The sequence below is a fragment of the Leptinotarsa decemlineata genome, unplaced genomic scaffold (genome assembly GCF_025532065.1).
Source record: "Leptinotarsa decemlineata unplaced genomic scaffold, Ldec_3_MD MMD2_P_RNA_scaffold_6, whole genome shotgun sequence".
NCBI classification, from domain to species: Eukaryota; Metazoa; Arthropoda; class Insecta; order Coleoptera; family Chrysomelidae; genus Leptinotarsa; species Leptinotarsa decemlineata.
Window position 1 is genome coordinate 10,779,709 of NW_027412533.1, and position 22,493 is coordinate 10,802,201.

At 34.2% G+C, this 22,493-nt stretch overlaps 2 protein-coding genes across 7 annotated transcripts in view; both read left to right on the forward strand.

The window, feature by feature from the left end:
* LOC111517780 (uncharacterized) overlaps nt 1–22,493 on the forward strand; it is a 47,702-nt gene that overhangs the window by 10,168 nt on the left and 15,041 nt on the right. For 4 of the 6 annotated variants that reach the window (XM_074169945.1, XM_074169949.1, XM_074169948.1 and 1 more), the window contains exons 3-6: nt 17,117–17,188; nt 17,243–17,476; nt 17,609–19,865; nt 20,605–21,449. In XM_074169945.1, the coding sequence (XP_074026046.1) occupies nt 17,246–17,476; nt 17,609–19,865; nt 20,605–21,449 (3,333 nt within the window). In that variant the 5' untranslated portion in view covers nt 17,117–17,188; nt 17,243–17,245. The remainder of the gene's footprint in view (nt 1–17,116; nt 17,189–17,242; nt 17,477–17,608; nt 19,866–20,604; nt 21,450–22,493) is intronic. The other 2 variants (XM_074169946.1, XM_074169947.1) reach the window with 2 other exon arrangements.
* abo (de-etiolated protein 1 abo) lies at nt 831–2,492 on the forward strand. Its single transcript, XM_023174034.2, has one exon. It carries the CDS (start codon nt 831–833, stop codon nt 2,490–2,492), a length of 1,662 nt encoding a protein of 553 aa, XP_023029802.2.

Below are 22,493 nucleotides of genomic sequence, written 5' to 3' on the forward strand. Positions count from 1 at the left end.
GTGTTTTTTTTAGTTTCAAAACTATATTTATTTATTCTTTCAAATAATAGTTGTGATCCTCTGATATTTCGACCGCTGTGTGAATCGTTGGACAATCGCACAGCTGGTTAACGGAAAAACAAATTCGAAACAGAATGTATTTAAATATTAATGGACTTTTTTCCAACTCAAAACTTCTATTTTAACACCTCGGTCACCAAGTGATCATCTTCAAGAGGGAAGATCAAACTGATCTACCTCTTGAAGATGATCACTTGGTGATGTCGAGGTGTTAAAATAGCGGTTTGGTGTTGGGAAAAAACTCCAGTAATATACATTACTGCATCAAAGGTTCCAAACAGTACATCACAAGAATTAACTTGTTGAAATCAAAATATTTGAAAACTGATACATTTGCATGTTTGCTATATTATTTGCTTCAAAAGTATTTGTTCTGAATGAAATTAGATTTTCGAAATAGTGTCGAAAAAGACGAGAAACATTTCATGAAGAAATATAAAATATTGTGTGAACCAGAGGGATTTTTTAAATTTATGAATGCACCTAATTTGTTAGAAATCCTAATCGATGTATTAAAGCACGTTTATATGAAGATGTAAATTTTTAGAAAATCAAGATTGGTACAACTTGTCTCAATATGTTTGTTTTACTTGTACTTGTTTTATCACATTTTTTGTATAAAAAACGGCAATAATTCTGATCAACAGTACATTATAAACATTTTATTACAGATTTTTTATTAAATTAACTGGCGGTTAAAATTTGCAACCAGATGGGATGTTCAAATTGAGAGCCTCAACACATAAGGAAAGTATAACTACAATTCGGTGATGGAGACATTTCATAAAAGAAAAAAAATTAAGCCTCAAAATATTGTGATCCGTTTAAACAACAGGCAAATTTATGCATACAATCGACCAGGTACACATTTTTATTCAGCCAGACAATTCTACCAGAACGTTTTCCCCAACTGTACTATAACAAACGTTGAGAAACCTCCGTGTTTCATCAGAAAATTCAGTCCTGATGGAAAACACTTCATCGCTTTTTCATCTGATCAAACTTCCCTGGAGATATATCGTTATCGGGGTCCTGCTGCAGCTGCTGATTTGCTAGCACACTATGAAGATAATCGTAATGAAAGAACTCTTTTCGAGGTCAAGAACCAAACTTTTGAACGTTTTTTCTCGTTGAAGTTTCGAGTCACCGCCTCGCAGGGGGCTGAGCAGTTGAATCGAGAATGCAGTTTATTCAGTGATGACGGGCGTTATGTCATTATTGGGTCAGCATCGTTCATTCCAGATGAAATAAGACCACACTTTTATGAGATATATACCAATAATGAGTCGGTTACTCCAAATTTAGAATCTCCTTTGGAAGACTATACCCTGTATTTGGTGGATTTGCATCTGGGAAAGCTCTGCGATACTAGATCTTTTAAAGTTGACAAGATATTCCTGTCCCACAACCAAGGACTATATTTATATAAAGATACTTTAGCCGTACTATCAGTTCAACACCAAGTGATTCATCTGTATCAGTTGTTAGATGGGATGTTTGTAGATATGAAAAAGATAGGCCGATTTTGCTATGAGGATGATTCATACTTCTACAGTTCAGTGTACCCGACAGAAAGGGCTTTCAGAGAGACCTGCATAAACTCGTTGAAACACCGATTACTGGCGTTTTTATATAAACGAGCTCAAAGTATAAGTCATTCTACAAAAGATCCTACCGAACTCAGAAAATTCTATCACTATTTCGAAGACTTTAATTCGTTGAGGATGTGGAAAATGCAGCTAATTGACGAGCATACTTTGTTGATAAAGTATGCTAGCGAAGATGTAGTAACATTGAAGTCTTCCGACGTAAATAGCCAGCCACAGTTTTTTGTTGTTTATGATCTTAAAACTAATAATATCACGGCTGTGTACGAAAACTCTTCCAAAGAATTTTTGAATATTTTTGAAAAGTTTTGTGATTTTTTCAGAAACGCAACCATTTTCAACGAAACCAATTTCTTTTGTAGTCCTTCAAATAACATATATGCCAGATTGTTACAACAGAGATTTAAACAGACCATAGTTAATGCGAAGTATGGTGGTAAGACTGAGGCAACAAAAAGATTACTAGCTCAATTGCCCATCAGTGCCCAGTCTTATAGTAATTCACCTTACCTGGACTTAGCCCTCTTCAGCTATGACGAGAAATGGGTGTCTGTTATGGAAAGACCCAAAGGTTGTGGAGAACATCCCATAAGGTTCTACTCTAGAGACTCTGGTTTTTTAAAATTTCGGATTTATGCTGGAATAATCAGAACCTCTATGTCTTCATCCAGACGTTTGGTAGCTTTCATATTTCATCCGAGTGATCCTTTTGCTATATCTGTTCAACGTGCTAATGCTGAATATATTGTCAACTTTCATATTCGCCATGATAGTCAGTTACCTTGGCCAGAGAGTGAAATCCAATATTTGTTGAATTTCATTTAAATTTTGTGTACTTCAAATTTATAGTTCACTTGAAAATCTTTGTTATATTTTAATATTAAAACAGACATTTTGGAAATATTCTTCCAAAAATCACAAAGTATTCGTTTATGACAGATTTTCATACTATTTAAAGAAAATTTGAGCCTCTTCCTCAGTTATCAAATTAGAATCTATAATGTGGCTTTACATAAGATTCAATGCCTATTATATTCAAGGAAATTGCTTTTTAACAGCTTTTAGTTCTTAAGTTTGTTATATCCTAACTCAATATTTCTAATAAAAAAAATTCTACATACGCCTTTTAATATTTTTTGAAAGTGTAGATTGAAATTAAAATAGTAATCATGACTGGAAAAATGTGGGTGCCTACAAAATATTTTATAAAAATAGGTTTAAATATTCAACAGAGATATGATGAGAAAATAATTGAAAAACATAATAATTATATCAATTTATTTCCATATGATGATTACATAGTAAAAACGTCATATAAAATGTAAAATACGTACAGTTAAACATTATAAGGACAACAAGTTGAAAATTATGTACGTACATTTATAATTGGAAAATTTAATACTCGTGTATAATATCCTAAAAACTCCACTACATAGTAGGGAGAAATTTGAAAATAATATACTTTGAGTTTACTTTTGACCTGAGTCAACACTTAATATTTAATTTCATCAGGAGGGGTGTTGAAGAGACGACACCAATTGAAAATATAATTTCTTTTATAGAGAGTTGTATGTTTTTTGGATTATAGATCATCTTTGTTTGAAGGTGATTGACAATGTTTCGTGCTGTATTTCATCAGTTCGGACTTCCATTGTCTAATATAATATAAATTGATTTGAAATTCCTGAAAAATATTAAAAAGATTAACCGAAAATAACAATTTTATTTGAAAAAAAAAACAACAACCAAAAAATAAAAATTGAAATATTAATAAAAGCTGAAAATTAAAAATTATTATTAACAAAAAATGAAAAATAAAAATTGAAAAATTCCAAGCCAAGTTATGTCACGACGTTTCAATTGTTAGTACCCACAATCGTCTTCGGGTGTTATCACCCGAATCTTTAATTTTTATTTTTCATTTTTTGTTAATAATAATTTTTAATTTTCAGCTTTTAATAATATTTCAATTTTTATTTTTTGGTTGTTGTTTGGTTTTATGTTATTTCTTTGTGATTTCAGTTTTTTGTTCAAATAAAATTGTTATTTTCGGTTAATCTTTTTAATATTTTAATATTTAATATTTTTTCAGGAATTTCAAATCAATTTATATTATATTAGACAATGAAAGTCCGAACTGATGAAATACATAGATCATCTTCATGTCTGGTATCGTAATTATGTTGTACAGGAGCGGTTAGCCGTATTTTGGAAAATGATAAAATGCATATCCTGAAAATTGACAAATATAGGTTTCCTATTATGCTTCATCGAATGAAAATAATGGCGTTGCCGGTTATACCGGTTATTCCGTCATGATTCTAATGTGAGTTTATGGAATACACCCTATAACAAGAATATAATAAAAAAATAGAATTTATATCCTGATAATTGACAAATATAGATTTTTTAATATAATTTATTCCTCAATTCAAAAGTAACATCCTGTATATTTTCACATTTTTTAATACCTTGCATAATCATAATGTGAGTTTATATAATACACCCTATACCACAAATGAACCGTTCTTGAGATATTTATTTGTTTACTCAAAAACACTAGGTAATCGGCCCTCGAGTGAATCCCCCATAAAATTCGAAAGTTTGATAGAACACATAAATGATTCGTTATTGATTCATCAAAATACTGCATTCCTACAAGGGATTTGGAATCCATGACAAATTCTGAAGATGGTTTTGATTCATTTTCATCAAAATAAACCGGTAAAACCACCAACACTGACATAAAAACTTGGCAAGTTGAATTGGGTGTCACACCAATAGGTGGTTCCACTTATGTGTATATATATTTATATAAATCGGTTCAATTTGTGAGGTTCAGTCAATAACTGGACTGTTTCACACCTTCGTCAGGACAACTACAATAATAAGATTATATATCTTGTAAAAAATATATAAATATGGAGAACTAACTAACGTGAGAATAAAATATAAAATGGTTCAAAAACAGATAGAAAAAACATGAAATGATGACACTTGATCAAAATTTGACTGACAATGTCAAGTGGGAAAATTCTGAATAACACTCGAATTACTAGATCTTTTATTTTCTTTATCATATTTCAGTAGGTATGTGAAAATTTTGCTGAGACTTTCAATATCATTCTTTTATTCATTGAATGTTCGTGATTGATATGTATCATTTCCAAAAATATTCTTTTAGTTGTATTAATTTCTCTATCTAAAATATGTGGGTTTTCAAAATTCATTTTATGATCCTCCGAATTAACATGCACAAGAATTAACATTTCGTCTACAGTCGCTCTTATGGGAAGTGATGCGACTACGTATATTGTCCTATATATGTTTTAGAACAATCCATACAAGAAATTTTGTATACTAAATAGGATTTTTGTTTATTCGAAATTGGAGCTTTTAGTTTACTGTATAATTTAGGTATGGTAGTGACATTTGTTTTGGATATTTTGAGGTTATTATTTCGGAATACATTAATTAATTTTGGTGTTAATTCTTGAATATATGGGAGCGATTTATATATGAATGAAGGTATAACGTTGTTGTGTTCAACTTCTTCATTATTCTGAAAGTTTGTTCTTTCACAAAATAAAACAAACACACACACAAACAATTTCAGTATTTCAATAATATTCTGATCCAAAATTCTTATCCCAAATCTTTGGCGACAAGATTTTATTTTGCGAAAGAACAAACTTTCAAAATAATGAAGAAATTGAACACAACAACGTTATACCTTCATTCTTATATAAATCGCTCCCATATATTCAAGAATTAACACCAAAATTAATTAATATATTCGATAATAATAACCTCAAAATATCCAAAACAAATGTCACTACTATATCTAAATTATACAGTAAACTAAAAGCTCCAATTTCAAATAAACAAAAATCCAATTTAGTATACAAAATTTCTTGTATGGATTGTTCTAAAACATATATAGGACAAACATCTAGACCTCTGAGTAGTCGCATCACTTCCCATAAGAGCGACTGTAGACGAAATGTTAATTCTTGTGCATTAACAGAACATGTTAATTCGGAGGATCATAAAATGAATTTTGAAAACCCACATATTTTAGATAGAGAAATTAATACAACTAAAAGAATATTTTTGGAAATGATACATATCAATCACGAACATTCAATGAATAAAAGAACTGATATTGAAAGTCTCAGCAAAATTTTCACATACCTACTGAAATATGATAAAGAAAATAAAAGATCTAGTAATTCGAGTGTTATTCAGAATTTTCCCACTTGACATTGTCAGTCAAATTTTGATCAAGTGTCATCATTTCATGCCCCACAGCTAATTTATGGTTGTCAGTTGCATCAACTATTTCATGAATGAAAGTGAAGAGGGCAATATCAAAATTTTTCCCTTCAACAAAACCACGTTGATAATCATTGATCCTTTGTCGTCATTAGATAGCCATTCAACTTATTTTGAATTGTAGTTTCATATATTTTTGGAATTGATGAAAGTTTGTTTATAGTTTTATAATGTTTAAATACCGTGTTCATCTTCGTTTTTATAGAGTAACATAATGATTGATAGCTTGAGAATTTCAGGAAAAATCCGTTTTTGAAAGGAGGTAGTTATTACGTGACAAAGTGGGGCCAGAATAAAAAATATTTGATCTTTCGTCTGAGCCACATGAACGTGAATTTTTCAAAAGATCAATTGCTGAAGATATTTCATTTATAGTGACTGGTGTGATTTCATCTTCAGTGACTGACGTCTGGAAAAAGAACACACTGGTTGACGCAATATATTCGTAATCAAAGTGATTGTCAAAGTTTTTGGATTTTTGTCCCTTCTAATAAAAATGCATAGGTATACATAAATATATTTTTCATATATATTTTTGATTTCGGTACATATCGTATACGCACTGAGTGATGATGTACGTTGTTTGGTTTTTCTTTCAATTGACAAACCTTATACGGAGTGACACGACAAATAATAATAACCATCCTTCAAAAGGCCGTTTTTTGAAGCTAATCCCACTCTTGTTATCTCGGAAACGGTATAGCCTACACAAGGCTTACTGCAAGGCACACACTGCGACAGGGCGGCACATGAAGGGAACATGCCGGGAACATGACGGGACGGGAAAATACCGAGACGAGAACATGACGTGAAGTTTCGTTTCTCTTTCCAAAGTTTCTTTTGGGAAGGGGTGCGCACTAAGGCATGCAACGGACAGACACATGCCAGGGCAGGATCAGGGCGCCCTCTCCCCTCCATAAGTAACTATGGAAAGAGAAACGAAAGTTCACGTCATGTTCCCGTCCTGGGCCGTCCTGTCGCAGTGTTCATGGAACTTAAATTACACAAAGTTTCCTTTTTGGGGAACTAGAATAGTCTATTTTCAGAAATTTTCGGCAAAAAATAGAATTGTCGAATTTCGTTTTTTGAAACTACCGCCTCCATTTCGAATGATTTTAAAAAAAGCAGAGGATATTTCAGTGTTGTTTTATGTTTCTTTTAATCTGATATAAACCAGTTTACAATGCGACGTTTCATTCATTAGATTTCATCGACTTCATTTTTTTCAACATGGACCTGTATTATAATACATAACTGAATTGGTTATTACAGCGGCTACGGAAATCGATAAAAAAAATAGAGGCCCCTATTTAAAAAATTGAGTTGATGATGAAATCTAATGAACGAAACGTCGCATTGCAAATGCGACGTTTGGAAATCTGTCGCATTACAAATGCGACAGATTATAACAAATATGAAACAGTATGGAAAGTTCCTCTGCCTTTTTTTATATTAAAAATCTGGAAGCAGTTCTCTGAATTCATTTTCTATCTTTTTTAATGACGCACGTCCTCCTTATAATATATAACGGTGTAATATAATTAATTATCTGTCGGTACATATTTGAAATCTACGAACAATAATAATTGATTGATCTCAAGTCTACCATTGAGCTTTGGTCAATTTATACGTCCAAAGTAAATATGGTGTGGGATACCTAAGTAACATTTTTCAGATTTGGCTGTAACCACGTGGTAGAACAGCCACTCAATTGTTTCATCAAGGATAATTGAAAAATATTGTTTCTTTCTCTTATATATGTCATATTGAATGTTGAGAGCAGAATTTCAAATGTTTTTAACTACTATTCGCAAACTATCCCTTGCTAGTTATCCTTACATTACCTCAAAAGGCCTCTTTTTCAAAAATAAATATATTGGTAACATTCATGGATGCCCCCGTCACCGCAAGTTATACTAATACTATTATAAAATATAAAAGCAAGTGATACCTTACAATCGATTCTAACTTACTAAATTGCATAGATAACCTTCGATAATTTATTTGCAAGTTGAACTACATCTGTTTTTCAGGAAGTGATTAATATCCAAGTGTAGACATTTTACCAATCAATGTGATGTATTTAGTTTCTTGACTAAATATTATTCGATGGTTGATATTGAACAAGTTCTGTAACATTCTCAACCCTGTCAAGTAGGTCTGCGAAAGGCCGAGTTCTTGTGGGCGACGCGTAATCGACTGCCTCGGATTCTCCTGCACACTCTCACAGACAGCGGCGATGTTCTCAGCAGATCTTGTGTTTTGTCGATGTACAGTTGTTGGTCGATCGTTTACTGAACCAGTGGACTCAAATTTATTCACCACATTGCGAATAGTACTCTCGGTAGGACAATTATGGCGACAGTAAAATGGGCGAAGCGCGCCGTACGTTGCCCGAACAGTCTAAACACTGCGACTGCCCTCATTTCGAAAATGGTTCAAAATATAAAAAAAAATGTTTTCATCAAAAGTTGTAGAGAATTCAATCCTCTACAATATTTATAATGAATACAAATAGCATAAACCCCATAGGAAACGAGATATTTTCAATAAATGTGTAAAAAATTGATTTTTTTTTTTACCTTTGACCTTGGAATATCTAGTCGCGGACATTATACGATAAGTAGGTTTTGAGACAAGTTTTAGGGTATCAAAATAAAGGTTTATACAAGCTTATAGCTGACTATCTCTCATTCCGAGATGAAACCCGTTAAATGTCTGGTGTAGATCTACTTGACGTGGCTAGATGCATCACCAACACGTCGTGTATTAGTGAGTTTCATTTGATTGACATATTCATTTGAGTTGTCTCAGTTGAGTAAGGCCCAATTCACACACAACGGACGTTTGGCAGAGACGAGGCGCGGACCTTTGTCCCCTCCCGCGTCTCTCCTATGCGAACAAATTATCCAATGTTCACAGAAGTGACGTGGCGCGGACACAGAAGTGGCGCGGACGGTCGCCCTATCCCCGTCTCTTTGCCTCTCTCGTGACGTACAAGAAGGGGCACGCTTCCTTGCCACGTGTTTCTCCGTGTTCATCCTGAAAAATGTAGGCAAATAACATTGTTAATTTGATTTAAATCGTGCCCAAGGAGTAGGAGTGCCCAAGACCAGGCCTGGCAGAAAATTGCTGATAAAATACACCAAATCCAACATAACTTCACGTCAATGTTTGAAAAGCCATGTTGTAATCTACAAAATCAACAGGCTATACTGAAGTCCTTCCTCGCCACTGTCCCGCCCCTCTGTATGCGTTGCATACGCCACGCTTCCGCAACGTCCGTGCCATGCCGAAGCCGCGTCTGTGCCCGACGTCCTTTCTGTGTGAATTGGGCCTTAGAGTCTATTTACTGTCATAATCATAATATCAAATTAAACCTGCGAATTTCTGTAAAAGCGTTCATGCAAAGTTTCAATATTAAGTCACAAATATTTGAATAAGTATCTGATTATCTTTCTACTCCCATTTGTAACGACTTACCGATACGAGATTGGATTTTCAGCTTACGCTTACACCAAAAATAAATACAGAAACAGACTGGATGCAGCTTCGGATCTTCGCATCCAACTGTCGGACATAAAGCCTAATTTTAGTATTATTATAAGAAAATATGTTGAAAAATTTTATTCTTCCACATGAAATAGTTGTTACATTATAATCAATATTTTTCATTTATAATTTTTCTTTTTTTGAGTGGTAACATGAAAATTTCGAAACTACTATGTGAACACTTTAGTTATCGCAATAACCAGCTAGGGTTCTGTCAAAATATTAGTTCTCAATTAGGGTTCTATGGCCAAATTAAATTGGGAACCCCTGAACTTCAGTACTATTTAAAATTTGTGTTCGATAGACATAGAGCTTCTTAAAATATAATAGATAGCACATCGGAATACTAATTGCACGGGTTTTGATGATTTGACAGCACACCAAAAATTGCAATAATAACTATTAATAAAAATGATGAAAAAAGAATGCATTTATATTTTCATTTATAACTAAAAAACTTTTCAATACTTACGAAATCAAAGATTCTTGAAGAGAAACAAGTTTATAATGACGCATTGCCGCTGAAGAGAGTTTAGTATACCACGTGACATATTTTTTAGTATTGAAAATTATTATTTTAAAAATTTGAATATTATCTGAACATTTGAAAGAATAAATTCCCTGAAAAAAATTCATCTTGATTTTTCAAAAGTACAGTCGTTATTGACGAATTTTTTTCGACCCCCGTTTTTACAAATGGCAATCATGAAAGTTTGAATAATAGGCTCAAAAAGTATTTGCTTTTTGGATCATTTTTATATATTTCTTTAGGAAAATCATGTCATGAAAGTTTAACAAACAGACAAGTCTATTATAATTTTTTTACCATTTGTCATGCCGTGAATTATTTAAAAAACTTTCTCGTAATTTTTTTTATGGTTATCAATTGTTTATATAACAATTTTAACAGTTCACTGATTTTTTTTCAAAATCATTATTGGCCTAAATCAAACGGGCAACACATTTTTTTATATAATCAGAATGATTGTTTATTTAGTTAAAAATGATAATTCGAATTATCAAAGTAATTAAAATTCCAGAAACAGCAATAAGTAACGTAGTTTTTTTTAATCCATTATAGAATTTTTTTCAATATTACAGGATAGTGACTGCTTGATTTATTAGGAAACAAACTGATTTAACTTTTGAACTATTAGGGATACGATACATTCAGTTCGTTATTATGTATAAAAAATCAGTCTTTGAAATGAGTAGAAGATCAAGTTTGTAGCTTTTATAGCAATTTGTTTTTAAAATAACGATTTTTTTGGCATTTTAGCATCTTTTTATAACATATAACTTGTTGAATAATGCAAATACGATAATGGACATTTATATTTTGCTACAATTTTAGTTTCAATGTACCACAACCAGTTATGAATATTCTATCTGAAAGTACTGCTATTTGTTTAAAAATGAATAAAAACTACAAAATTTTGTAAAAAAATATATATTTTTTCAAATAAACACCAGCACTTTCAGATAAAAACTTTATGAGATGTAGAAATCAAAATTATAGAAAAATACAAATATGTCAAGCAAAAAAAAACTTAATGAACATGTAAAACAGTTTCACTAGTTTGATAAATGTTGATTAAAACATATGAAAAGAACTTGAGTATCCATCATCGGATCTCTGATAGTTTATTTCGCTGACAAAAGGAGCGGTCGCTGAAGTGTCAAAAATTAAAAGGAATATTTTGTTAGAAATAAATAAATTTCTGACAAAATAAACAATTATTTTTTTTTATTTTCCTAATGAGAAAAGCCATCTAGGAGTTTTGAAGAAAAAATAATTTCTCAACGAATTATTTAACCAATTATAAACTTAGTTCTCTGAATTGATTTGTATTTCACGATTGTTCCAAATTACACATTGTAAGTACATGTAAGTATATAATCTCTAATTAACAAATAATAAAAAATATTAAATATGTAATTAATTATGCATACTACACTTCTCTGTTTGTTAATACATAATTTAAGTAATTCATTAACAAATGATGTAAAAAATAGTGCCTAGTGACACTGCCGTTGTTAGTTGCGAAAACGATAATAACATGTATGTGAAAAAAAAATTACCATCTTTTCTTTAATGCTTTCAATAATCTTCAACTCTGAAAAATTACAATAATTAAAAAAATTGTTTTGAGACACATGTCATAATGTTATTTAACCCAGATATGCCCAAATAATTTTGGGGCCAATCACGAGGCAATTCTATATTATTTCTGATTCAGAATAAAAAACTGTATATAAATTTTGGTTTTTCAAAAAAAAAGAAAAAATCCAAAAAAGTTTTACAGGGTGTACTATATATAGGACAATGGGGAGAAGTTATACTACAAATGTTTAGGACAATAAAAATTTATTCAGTATGGTAGGCTACAAAACATTTAACATGCAAACCAATGTCACACTTTCGACACCTAGTGGTAGTTTTTTTGGTGGCAAGAACCACATCGTGTTTGTTTTTCTTGGGGTATAACCAAATGGTCCATTCGATCAAAGCGCAACTCCAAACACATATTTTTTGAACAATGTCCTCTCTGGTAGGTGGATTCCTTTTTATTTTGGGTGAGTAGGGTATTGGCAATACTCCTTCTGAAGAACAGCTGATCCATAACTCCTCCAGAGTTTTTGTGTAATTGCCACGCATTGTGTACTGCCATGTCTACGCAATGGGTTACTAAAGGAAAGTACCATTTTTTGCCTCTCACAGATGTCCGATATAAACTTATGTTTTGATCAGAACGATCAACTCCGCCCATACTTTTATTATACATTTGGACGACATGAGGTTGATCAACTTGAATAAACTTCTTTTCTTTTTGGGAGTATCGTCTAGCGGTGTGTAAAGGGTTCACTCCAACCGCATTGGAAGCAAATGTAACAATGTTATTGTCATTCCACTTGACAAATACTATATTTTGATCAGTAATTTTATTGTAATCATAAGTTCCTCGTGGAGTTTTTTTTAGCACTTTGGAGCTACCCAAAGTACTATTTGGAATACGATTTTCACGTATTGTTCCACTACCATATAGTTTCTTCAAAGTAAGATGCTCTAACAAAGGTATAGACGTGAAAAAATTATCGAAAAATAGATGAAATTTCAAATCTTTCTATTTTGATTGTATAGTATCAGCATATTCGAGTACCACTGAAGTTCCAACACCCAACTCGTTATATATTTTGCTGATATTTGTAGCAGCACCTTGATAGGGCTCGAACCAATTTATATATCCCCGACGAGTGGTTCCGACCCATAACTTATAACCATATCGAATTGGCTTTCCATGGATATACTGTTTACAGCCATGTCTGCCAGTATAGGGAACCATAGCTTCATCAACGCTATGGTCCTGTTCAATGTAAGCATTTTCTAGAAACTTTCCTTTCAGATACGTAAAGAGAGGTCTGATTTTGGCAAACTTGTCTGATTGATCCAAAATATTGTTATCCTGAAAATGAATATTTGAGAGAATATATTCAAATTTGTTCCTAGATATTGCTTGGGAAACTAAAGTACTATTAGTATCTTGTGCTCGTTCCCAAAACATTCTCCTTCTGGGAAGTGGAACATAGCCACTCAGAATAAGGACTCCAATGAAACTTTTCATTTCGCTAATATCTACCCGAATGGACCTATTTTTCTGAGATGCATACCTATTTGTTTCTTCAGTGATGTCTCGAAGAATCGTTTCATCAAAGAAGAGCGAAAATAACTGAAAAGGGGTATGTTCGCTTGCATTCTCACTTTGAGACTTTTCAAATAAATCATTATTATTCTGAATATCTTCTCTCACATAATTGTAAACTTTTTTCTTTTTCTTCTTATTGTTCGATGTTTTCTTTCCCTGACTGGTGTCAATTCCACTCAAATTTTCTCTCATTTGTGACAATGGTATTTCATCGTCTGAATCCCAGTCATTCATAGTGATATTTAGATGATACCTCACATTTAGTTTGCATTTGTGACGCAGGTAAATTATTTATGTCGATGTTGTCCTCCTCTCCAGAATCTTCATCGGTGATATTGCCACAAGCATTATTGGGTGGGAACAGGATTAGTGTATCTGCTTGCAAGTCATCATCTTCTATCATTGCCAAAGCTTCATGCAGAGAAAATCCCCTAAAAAATCATAATGGTATAGTATGTTCCCATTGTCCTAAATATAGGTCACATATATGCACATGCGTAGAACAAAAATACTAAGATGACATGATTATTCAACTGTATGTTGGATATTAGATACACCTTCCAACTAAGTGAAAACGAGAAAATTATTATTTTACATTCATCCAAAATCTGAAAATGATGACTCACCTTGCGAAGTTTACACCGTACTCGGCCATTTCGAGAATTCCACAAATTATAATTTCATCCCACTTTCAATTATTAGTCTTCCTACTAATATCTTAACGTCATGCACGGAAGGCAACAGTACACTAACGGGAGGACAACAATACTAGATCGTTTTATTCCAAGTTCAGACAAGATTTGACGAGTTTGAGGTGTACTACATGTAGGACATTGGGCATATCTGGGATAAGAAACCCTCTATCTTCTGATCCTTCGCCAGAAAAAATGTTGAATAACAATTGTATAACCATTTGGAAAATCAAGATAATTTTTGTTCCAACGGGACTTTTCTTTGAAGTGAACAGATAACATTTGATGTTTATTTCAAATGTTTAAATTGATATTCAATACTGAAAAGAATATATTTCATGTCGTTATATCTACTGTCTTCAGCGGCGATACGTTAATGCCGTAACGGGCGCATTGCTTTCAGAATCTTTTATTTTTCAAGTACGGATAGTTTTTGAGTTATTAACAAATAACTCAGTGCTTTTTTTTCATATTAATTTGTTATTATTCATCCAATGTTTCGTGTGCTGGAAAATCATCAAAACTCATTTTTCGACACGTCATTCTGAATTGAATGAGCTATTTATTGCCCATATTTTTATGAGCTTTTTGCCTATCGAACATTAACTTCAACTTGTGAAGTAGACTTCATAGCTTACGATGAACTCTTTACCTTGGGCCCTTGTCTCATCAAATATATCTTCGGATTTTGACTGGTGAAAAGCTAGAATTCCGAATCAGGATTATTGGTTGATGATTTGATTACCCCATCAGGAACATCGAAAAGTATTTGTCATAATGTTACTCAATGTCTATCTTGATATTCTTACAGGTAATTGATTTTTGAAATATTTGGATTACATCTGAATTTGCTGTATTATATATAAAATGGTTATCAGATATATCGAGAGTCTCTTCCTCACAAATATAGCGAATTGAAGAAAGTACCTGCTTGGTTCATAGTAATCGATAAGATTTAACAATACCTCATATGTCTACAATATTAGACATTCAAAATCAACAGTGTGATTAAAAATAGTATTGTATATTAAAATTCTATTTTTTTTTTTTTTTATAAAGTCTTCTGTGGTTTGTTAATGCCACCAATTTTTAATTTATTGTTTTCATATTTTATATTCTGGAGTGTTTCCGTATTTTAAACTTGTAACACTTTGTATACATTTGTAACAAATGGCCCGAAATGTAACCGCGAACATGTTACGTTACGGCTAGAGGAGATGAAGTACTGTTGCATGTCATACTTAACCAATTTGATACGCAAACGTTACCGGCCAAAAAACCATGTGTTGGTTTTCAGCCGTCGCATTAAATAATTTTTGCGTTACTCACGATGAATAACCTACCAGCAATTTTTGATTTGTTTTCATATTTGATATTTCCTAGTGTCTTCTGTATTTTAATTTTGTAGACTTTTTAAAAATTTGTAACAAATGGTATGTAACGTAATCGCGAAAATGTTACGTTACGGAAGTACTGTTGCATGTTATAAATAACTACTTTTGCACGCGTAAACGTTACTATTAAATCATCATTTGTCGGTTTTCAGCCGTTGCATCAAATAATTGTTACGTTACGCACGGTAACGCTAAACTACCAGCTATTATTAATTAGTTTTCATATTTTACATTCCAGTGTGTCTTCTGTATTTAAAATGTGTAGAATTCTTATCCATTTGTAGTAAATGGCCCATAACTAAGTCGCGAAATTTTCACGTTGTGACTAGAGGGGACGAAGTACTGTTGCATGTTATATGTAACTACTTTGACAAGCGTATGCATTACTATCCAGACCACCTTTTGTCAGTTTTCTGCCGTTGCATAAAAGAATTGTTATGGTACACACGGCCTCGGAAAGCTACCTTCAATTTTTAAATTGTTGTTCTCATATTTTATATTTTTAAGCTTTCGTATTTTATCTTTGTAGACCTAACAAATGGCCCGTAATTTAACAGCGAACATGTTACGTCACTACAAGAGGAGATGGGGTACTTTTGCATGTTAGCCGTGGTTACGTTATGCGTGACGATACGTTGAGACGAGTATATCAGTATCGCGTATCTTGTTACGTTACAAACGGTAACAAATTGGAACGAGTTTATATGTGCCGCTTTATTTTTCCTGTTGCGTATGGCGTTGTTTCATACCTGATTCGGTTGAATGCGTGTTATGACAAAACTAAAAATGCTGCCAGAAGGGAACCGTCTCATTTCTCAACGAGCCAATAATGTGCACTGTTTTATTTATATGTACAATTCTCATGCTTTGAAACAGTAGTTTTCAAAAACCACTTGAAACTGAAATTACATGATTAGGCGACGGGGTCGTAATCTACCTGACCCCCAAGTCTCGCCACTAGCTTTGACGTGCCACTATTTTAAACATAACTTTTCTTGATTATCCATATCAACAACAAAATCACTAAAACCAAATCAAAATATAGCCCAACCCTGCACTTGCCGTCAGCGCTCTGATGATGGCCAGTTAGCTTGAAAGAAATACATATTTGACGGGTTGATACTCTTTGATGAATATGTTTGCGTTAATTGGAGTTTCTACTGTCTTTTCAAACATAAGCATCAATAAGATTGGGACAAATTTTTTTTTACCAAAAATCTTTGAAGGATAATATTCTCAGATAAGATTACATTTTAGTAATGGAAAGTTACTGTAGAGTGAGCACTTTCAGTACCGGGAAATCTGGTGCTGAAATTGTTGCAAATCTAAAATGTTTTATGGTAGGCAGAAAGCACATTTTTTGTCCCACCTCTCATACTATTAACTGCTCGAGACTGGTGAAACGGACAATTATTTTAGATTCAGTGTTGCCATACAAAATAAATTATTTGTGTTTGAAGATTTCTGAGGAATAGGTTGTTTTGTTTCCAGAAGCAATTCGTTGTTGTATTATACTTGTATTTTGGACTCAACAAAGCTCAACAATTGTTGAGTATGTCAACTCTATCCAGTCCTCTCGGTTTTTTTATTGACCCAGTTATGATTTTGGAACTGCCCGTACGTACAAAGTGTTTAATTTCTTCATTTTTAGAAAGCCGACACTTTATTATTCGAAGTTGGTGATATAGTTTCTATATCTAAAGTCTCACATAACATTGATTAAATAGCCGCAGTTTTTAGGTGTCTAATAATCCATTCCATTCACATTTCAGTCTTCTCAATACTATTCTAGGTTAAAAAAAGAATATAGAAGGCGAAAGGGAATCTGATATTATATTACCAAGGTAAATATTATCCAACATAATTTTCTGCATATATCGCAACAATGCTAATTTTAGATAATGTCTTGGCCAACATGGTCCGCAGCTGCGGCACCTATACCAGCAGCAGTAGCAGCTCCAGTCCAAACGACGTTACTTCCAACAGGAATTAACTCAGCTCCAGCTGTTATTCCTCCCACTCTACATCAGTATAGCCAAGAGCAATGGGCGCAAGCACAACAACAAAACTGGCAACAGTGGGCGCAATGGCAACAACAGTACCAACAGTGGCATCAACAGTATGGGGCTGAGGTAGGTTGATTGTATAGTTTCGTTTACCTTTTCATATTTTGTTGTGATATTAAAAAAATTAAATGGGCTAGCTCTTGAGATTCAGCAATAACAGTAGCTAACATGAATTCAATTTTGTTTGTTTTTTTTCAGTATCAGAAATCGTTAACTGCTATGCAAGCAGGCGCCTTACCTACTGTTACTCAACCTACATTATCAGCTGTTCAGCCTCCTTTGCCTGCAGTTATGGCTACACCATTGGCCCCTCCCTTACCCGTTGATAATAAACCACCTTTACCACCAGAAGAACCGCCTACATCCGTAGTTTCTTCATATTCTACAGCGCCTCCAAAACTCGGCCAAACTGGTTTCCCAACTACTCCTCTCATGGCGACACAAATTCTTCCCCCCCAAGTTGGACAAGTACAATCTCAACCTAATCAAACCGATCAGTATGGCAATAACCAAAGCTGGACAAGTACCAGCCAGAAGAGACCTTATGGGCAGGAAACCGAATATTCTGATCCAAAAAGAGTAATGACAGAAAGAAGTGTTAACCAGTGGGGGCAACAAAGACCAGCCTCCCAGTGGCAAAGCAGTAATCAAAGTTACAATCAACCGCCTCCACAAACCCAAGTTCTGCCTCCGGCCAAAGCTAATGTTGAAGAATTGTCTGAGGCTGAAAAGAAGTTTGATAAGGAGTTTGCGGCTTGGGAGGCACAGTTCAATAAGTGGAAGGAACAAAATGCCAATCATCCTGATAAAACTCAATATAGAGAGTATGAGAAAAAGTGGGAATCTTGGAGAAATTCTCTGTTGGAGCGACGTGAGCAAATGAGACGAAAAAGACTTGCTCTCACTGGCCAAACTGCCGCTGTCGTTACCAAACCACAGACTTTCAATCAACCCCCTCCAATTCATCAATCTTCGCCTAGTCAACCTCCGCCGCTTATGTCTCAACGTCCTCCAGTGATTCAAGACCAAACTGTTACTAAACCCAGTTTATTGGGTGCAAGTCCAGGCATGTACACTCCATCCTCTGTGGTGGCTCCCAAAGCTACTGACCAGTTCTTTAGCAAACCTCCTCCCAATCAAAATAACGAACCTCTTGCTTTCAAAAGTGCTGGATTTCCTCAACCAGTAGAAATAGAGGATACAGGAAATGACTTTCTAAAACCTTCGTCTTCTTCAGGCGGAATACCTGGATTGGATCTAGTTCCAGATGAGGGAAAACCAGATGAAGTACCTGAGAAAGAGAATAGTGAATTGAGCAAAACAGAGCCAGTACTAGAAGAACAGGCTCCTCCTTCAGCAGCAGCACAAGGTCCAGATTTTGACGCAATTTCTAAAGGAATAAATACCATATTGGGTGATCAGAAGCTTTTAAGTATGTTGTCGATGGTATCACAGAACCCTTCTGTTAATACTGGTAGAAATGTTGCTGTAGATAGTATATCTACTATGCGACCTAGTTACATTCACGGGAGGCCCAATTTCAGTGGACCACCGCCCACTCAAATGCCTCATCAAGGAGGCAACTTTAACATACCTCCACCTTCTTCCAATTTGCCATTCAATGAACAGTCAAATCACAGTTTTGAAGATAAAGTTCACAGGGATGACTATAGTCAACAAAGAGAAGTTGTAAATAACTTTGATGACCAAACTAGAAGTAGCTTTACAATGGGTCCCAGCGATAATGATCAAGGATTCAGAAATCGTGGCCCAGGAACCAGATTTGGGGTTCCTCCTCCGGAGAGTAGAAATAATTTTTCATTAGGTGGACAACGGAATATTTCTGAAAATTTCGGCAGAGGTTTGGGTAGAGACAGTTTTTTGGAAGGCCCTGGAAATTTTGACAGAGGAAATAATTTCAATCGCAATGACAGATTCAAAGATAATATCAGAAATGATGACGGCTTTCAAGGGGACCGTTTTGATAGTTACAGAGACGATAGATTTGGTGGAAATAATGAATCCAGAGGTAACTTTGGAGGAAGTGGTGCCAAGTTTGGTAGACAAGATAACAGCAACTTTAACCGGTCAGATAGTGGTTTTGGAAGAGAAAATCCCATCGGTCGTTCTAGTTTCAATAAGTATAATGATTATGATAATCATGACGAGGATGACTTTGAAACTTATCATCAGAAATTTGCTGATGATGAAGACCAGTATCATGATAATGAGTATCAAAGACCGAACATCCATAGACCTCCACCATCAGAGCAGTTGCCTCCTCAGAAACAACCAAAGATTCCTTCACTGATGGATCAGATAGCTCCTGCACCTCCTCAGATTCAGGCTCAGATTCAAGCTCAACTTGAGGCTCAGGCTGCTCCTCCACCAGTGGAAGAAGAATTATTCGAGCCAGAAAATGTAGTTGATTATGAACACAAATCACAACAGCAAGGTAAGCAGAAACGCATTTCAATTTTTTTGTTAATTGTTTTTCAGTAAAGAACGTAAAAATAAAATGACACGCCACAACTGTCCCCCTATTTTTGAATGTAGAAAATATATATGTTCTTGAAAAATACATTGGCAATACAGAGTGTATCACAGATGTGTGGTTGGGTGGTAGCCGTTTCAAATAAAATTATGGAGACTAATAGAAACTATCTTTGAAACATAACCATCAAAATATATTAAATGTGCAATTTTTTTACATGGAACAACCTATATATATATTCACTTGGATGATTTCTTTCGAAAGAATCGTTATAAAAAATGTAGGTTTATTTGGGTTTATACCGGGTGGTTCGGAAGTTATGGTGAGATTTATGCCACAAAATAAAATATTAGAATAGTATAGTTTTTGATGGAGTATGAAATTTTGTCTTCCAAACAACCTTCAGGTAAAATCCAAATAACTTTATATTTTTGAGAACAATTCTTTTGAATGAATTCATAACAGCGAAACTATATATTTCCAAAACTTATCTTCCATTACTCTACAAGGAACGTGCTAGGAATCGTACGTTGAAAGGTAAGATCTTGGTAATCCTTAACAAGCACAAGTTTCTAATTTGGAGTAATATTGTTCGAGACATTGTTATCTATCTCGAATATAAAACAGCTATTTTTCACCCACCCACTCCATATAATCACACCGTTTTTTATCAAATTACATAGTAATTTACACTTTTCAGACGATCCCGATATTTCTGTGGAACCATTAAATATGTTCGACTATCGTCACAAACCATTCAATAGAATTCCTTTGCCTGAAAGACCAAAGTGGCTCGCTGAATCAGTCAAGTTTATAAGAGAATTTGATCCAATAGCTTCACGATACGACAGAATTTCTGCGCCAGGACCTGTCGACAGGTTTTCAGTTCCTAGAGAGGAAGACCGTTTCAGTCGAGGAAGGTCGTTCGAAGAAAGAGAAATGACATTCCCAGTGGCTAGAGGTGGTCCATTTGAGAGGGAAGAGTTTCATCGTGAGAGAGAAGAGTTCCATCGTGAGAGAGATGAGTTCCCCCGCGAAAGAGATGACTTTCACCGTGACAGGACTGATTTTCGTCATGATAGAGAAGATTTTCAACGTGAAAGAGAATTTCCACGTAACAGAGATTCTTATCGCCGCGATAACAAGATGGATAGAAGTAGGGAAACTGGTCGACAAAGATTCGAAGAAGATAGATATAGTAGGGGTAGAAGTGAGAATGAGTCGAATAACAGGAAAAATGAAAGAAATTCAGGATCAAGAATGAATAAGGACGACTTTGATGATTTATCAGATGAAGATATGGATTGGGAACAGGGTGAACAAAAAAGGCATCTGGACCAACAAGCGGTTAGGAATAGTCGTAGTAAGAGTCCTGAATTGAGTAACCCACCTAATCCTTCTAATAATTCAGCTGAAATAGCAATGATTGAAGATATTATAGATCCCCCAGGTCGTCTGAATCGTCCTCCACGTATTGTCATAATTATAAGAGGTCCTCCTGGAAGTGGAAAAACTTTCCTTGCAAAACAGATAAAAGATAAAGAGGTATGTTGTTCCAGAGGTCTGGAGGAATGTCGTTTTTAAATATTTTTCCAAATTCCATGCAACATGAATAACTCAATTTTTACTTTATTATCCAAAGACCCAAACAATATTGGAAAAAATATAAAAAATTATTATCTTTTAGTACTGAAAGATTTTCACTTTTTCACACACCAGAACTTTTACACTTGTACATGTTTCGGTAACCAAGTTACCGAAACATGTACAAACAATTTTAGCATACCGTTGGGTATCTGCCACACGTACCCACAAATTCGTAGGTCTGTATGAGAGGAAAGGGCAACATTTAGCATGTCATAATGCTAAATCCCCTCAGAAATATAATATTATTCCGACTCCCACGCCGGAGTATGCTTGTGGAGTTGTTTCCTGACTCTGTCTGCAGGTGGCGCAGTGGACATCCCACTGAATTATATTTGTTTGGTCGTGATACTCAGACGGTTCATACCGTTCTAAAGAAACCATGCCCGGTAATGACGATGTATGGGGCAATCACCCCGAAACCGGTCTATCGTTTGGTTGGATCGACCAAACGAAATTAATTTCTGCTTTTCATAGTGGGAAATAATTTGCGACGAATCTTCAAAGTCGAAATTGTTGCACAGGTGCCTGATGGTTTTACTTCAACTCTCTGAGCGGCATTGGCTGGGTTAGTTGTTGTATATATATATATATATATATATATATATATATATATATATATATATATATATATATAGATAGATAAAGGAGTTTTTTAATCGGACATCGGATGGGAAACACTTGGTTACCAGAAGAAATAAATACAAATGCACGGAGCCACCAGCAGGAGCCAGCCGCACATTTGTGATTTCACTTAATAGATCTTGGGTTTACAAGAAAACTATCAAAATCACCACGGTGGTGGTGATATATATATATATATATATATATATATATATATATATATGTGGGGAAGTGGCGGGATTTTGAGACAAACAAGCATACTCTATTTATAAAATTTGTCTAAATTTCGTTTCATAATAGAAGCTTCTCCAGGACAAAGTT